We start from the raw sequence: 434 nt of genomic DNA, 5'->3' as shown, positions 1-434 counted from the left end.
TTGGTTTGAATACAGATGCATGAATATGAACTTTCAGAGTATTCTTTCACTGAATTAAAGTTTAAAAGAAGTTAGTGTGATGCTTTAGTTTCTTGATATTGCTAACAATTTTGGTATTTTTCCTTTTTGTTAATGATGACATTGGGCCTTGGTGAACTTTGATCCCTATCCAGGTCCTACAGGTTAGCTCTTTAACTCCAAAGTAGTAACTGCATGACCTTTGAAACTTTTCTTATATTTTTATATATATTTATATGTATGTATGTATATATAGTTATATATATACATGTGTATGTATATATATGTGTATGTGTGTATATATAATTCTACACATAGTTCTCTATATGTATACAGGTACAGATATATATGTGTACACACACACCTATGTATATAAATATATGTATATATAATACACATATATATCTGTACTTAAT

The 434-nt window shown here is 27.2% G+C and overlaps 1 protein-coding gene across 1 annotated transcript in view; it reads left to right on the top strand.

Moving 5' to 3' along the window:
- Positions 1-434, top strand: part of COL4A5 (collagen type IV alpha 5 chain) — a 227,462-nt gene that overhangs the window by 204,049 nt on the left and 22,979 nt on the right. The window contains exon 42 of the mRNA XM_077773807.1: positions 174-183. Coding sequence (XP_077629933.1) covers positions 174-183 — 10 coding nt within the window. The remainder of the gene's footprint in view (positions 1-173; positions 184-434) is intronic.

Source organism: Crocuta crocuta, unplaced genomic scaffold (assembly GCF_008692635.1).
Source record: "Crocuta crocuta isolate KB4526 unplaced genomic scaffold, BGI_CrCroc_1.0 scaffold737, whole genome shotgun sequence".
Lineage (NCBI taxonomy): Eukaryota > Metazoa > Chordata > Mammalia > Carnivora > Hyaenidae > Crocuta > Crocuta crocuta.
This window is presented reverse-complemented; position numbering and strand designations above follow the sequence as displayed.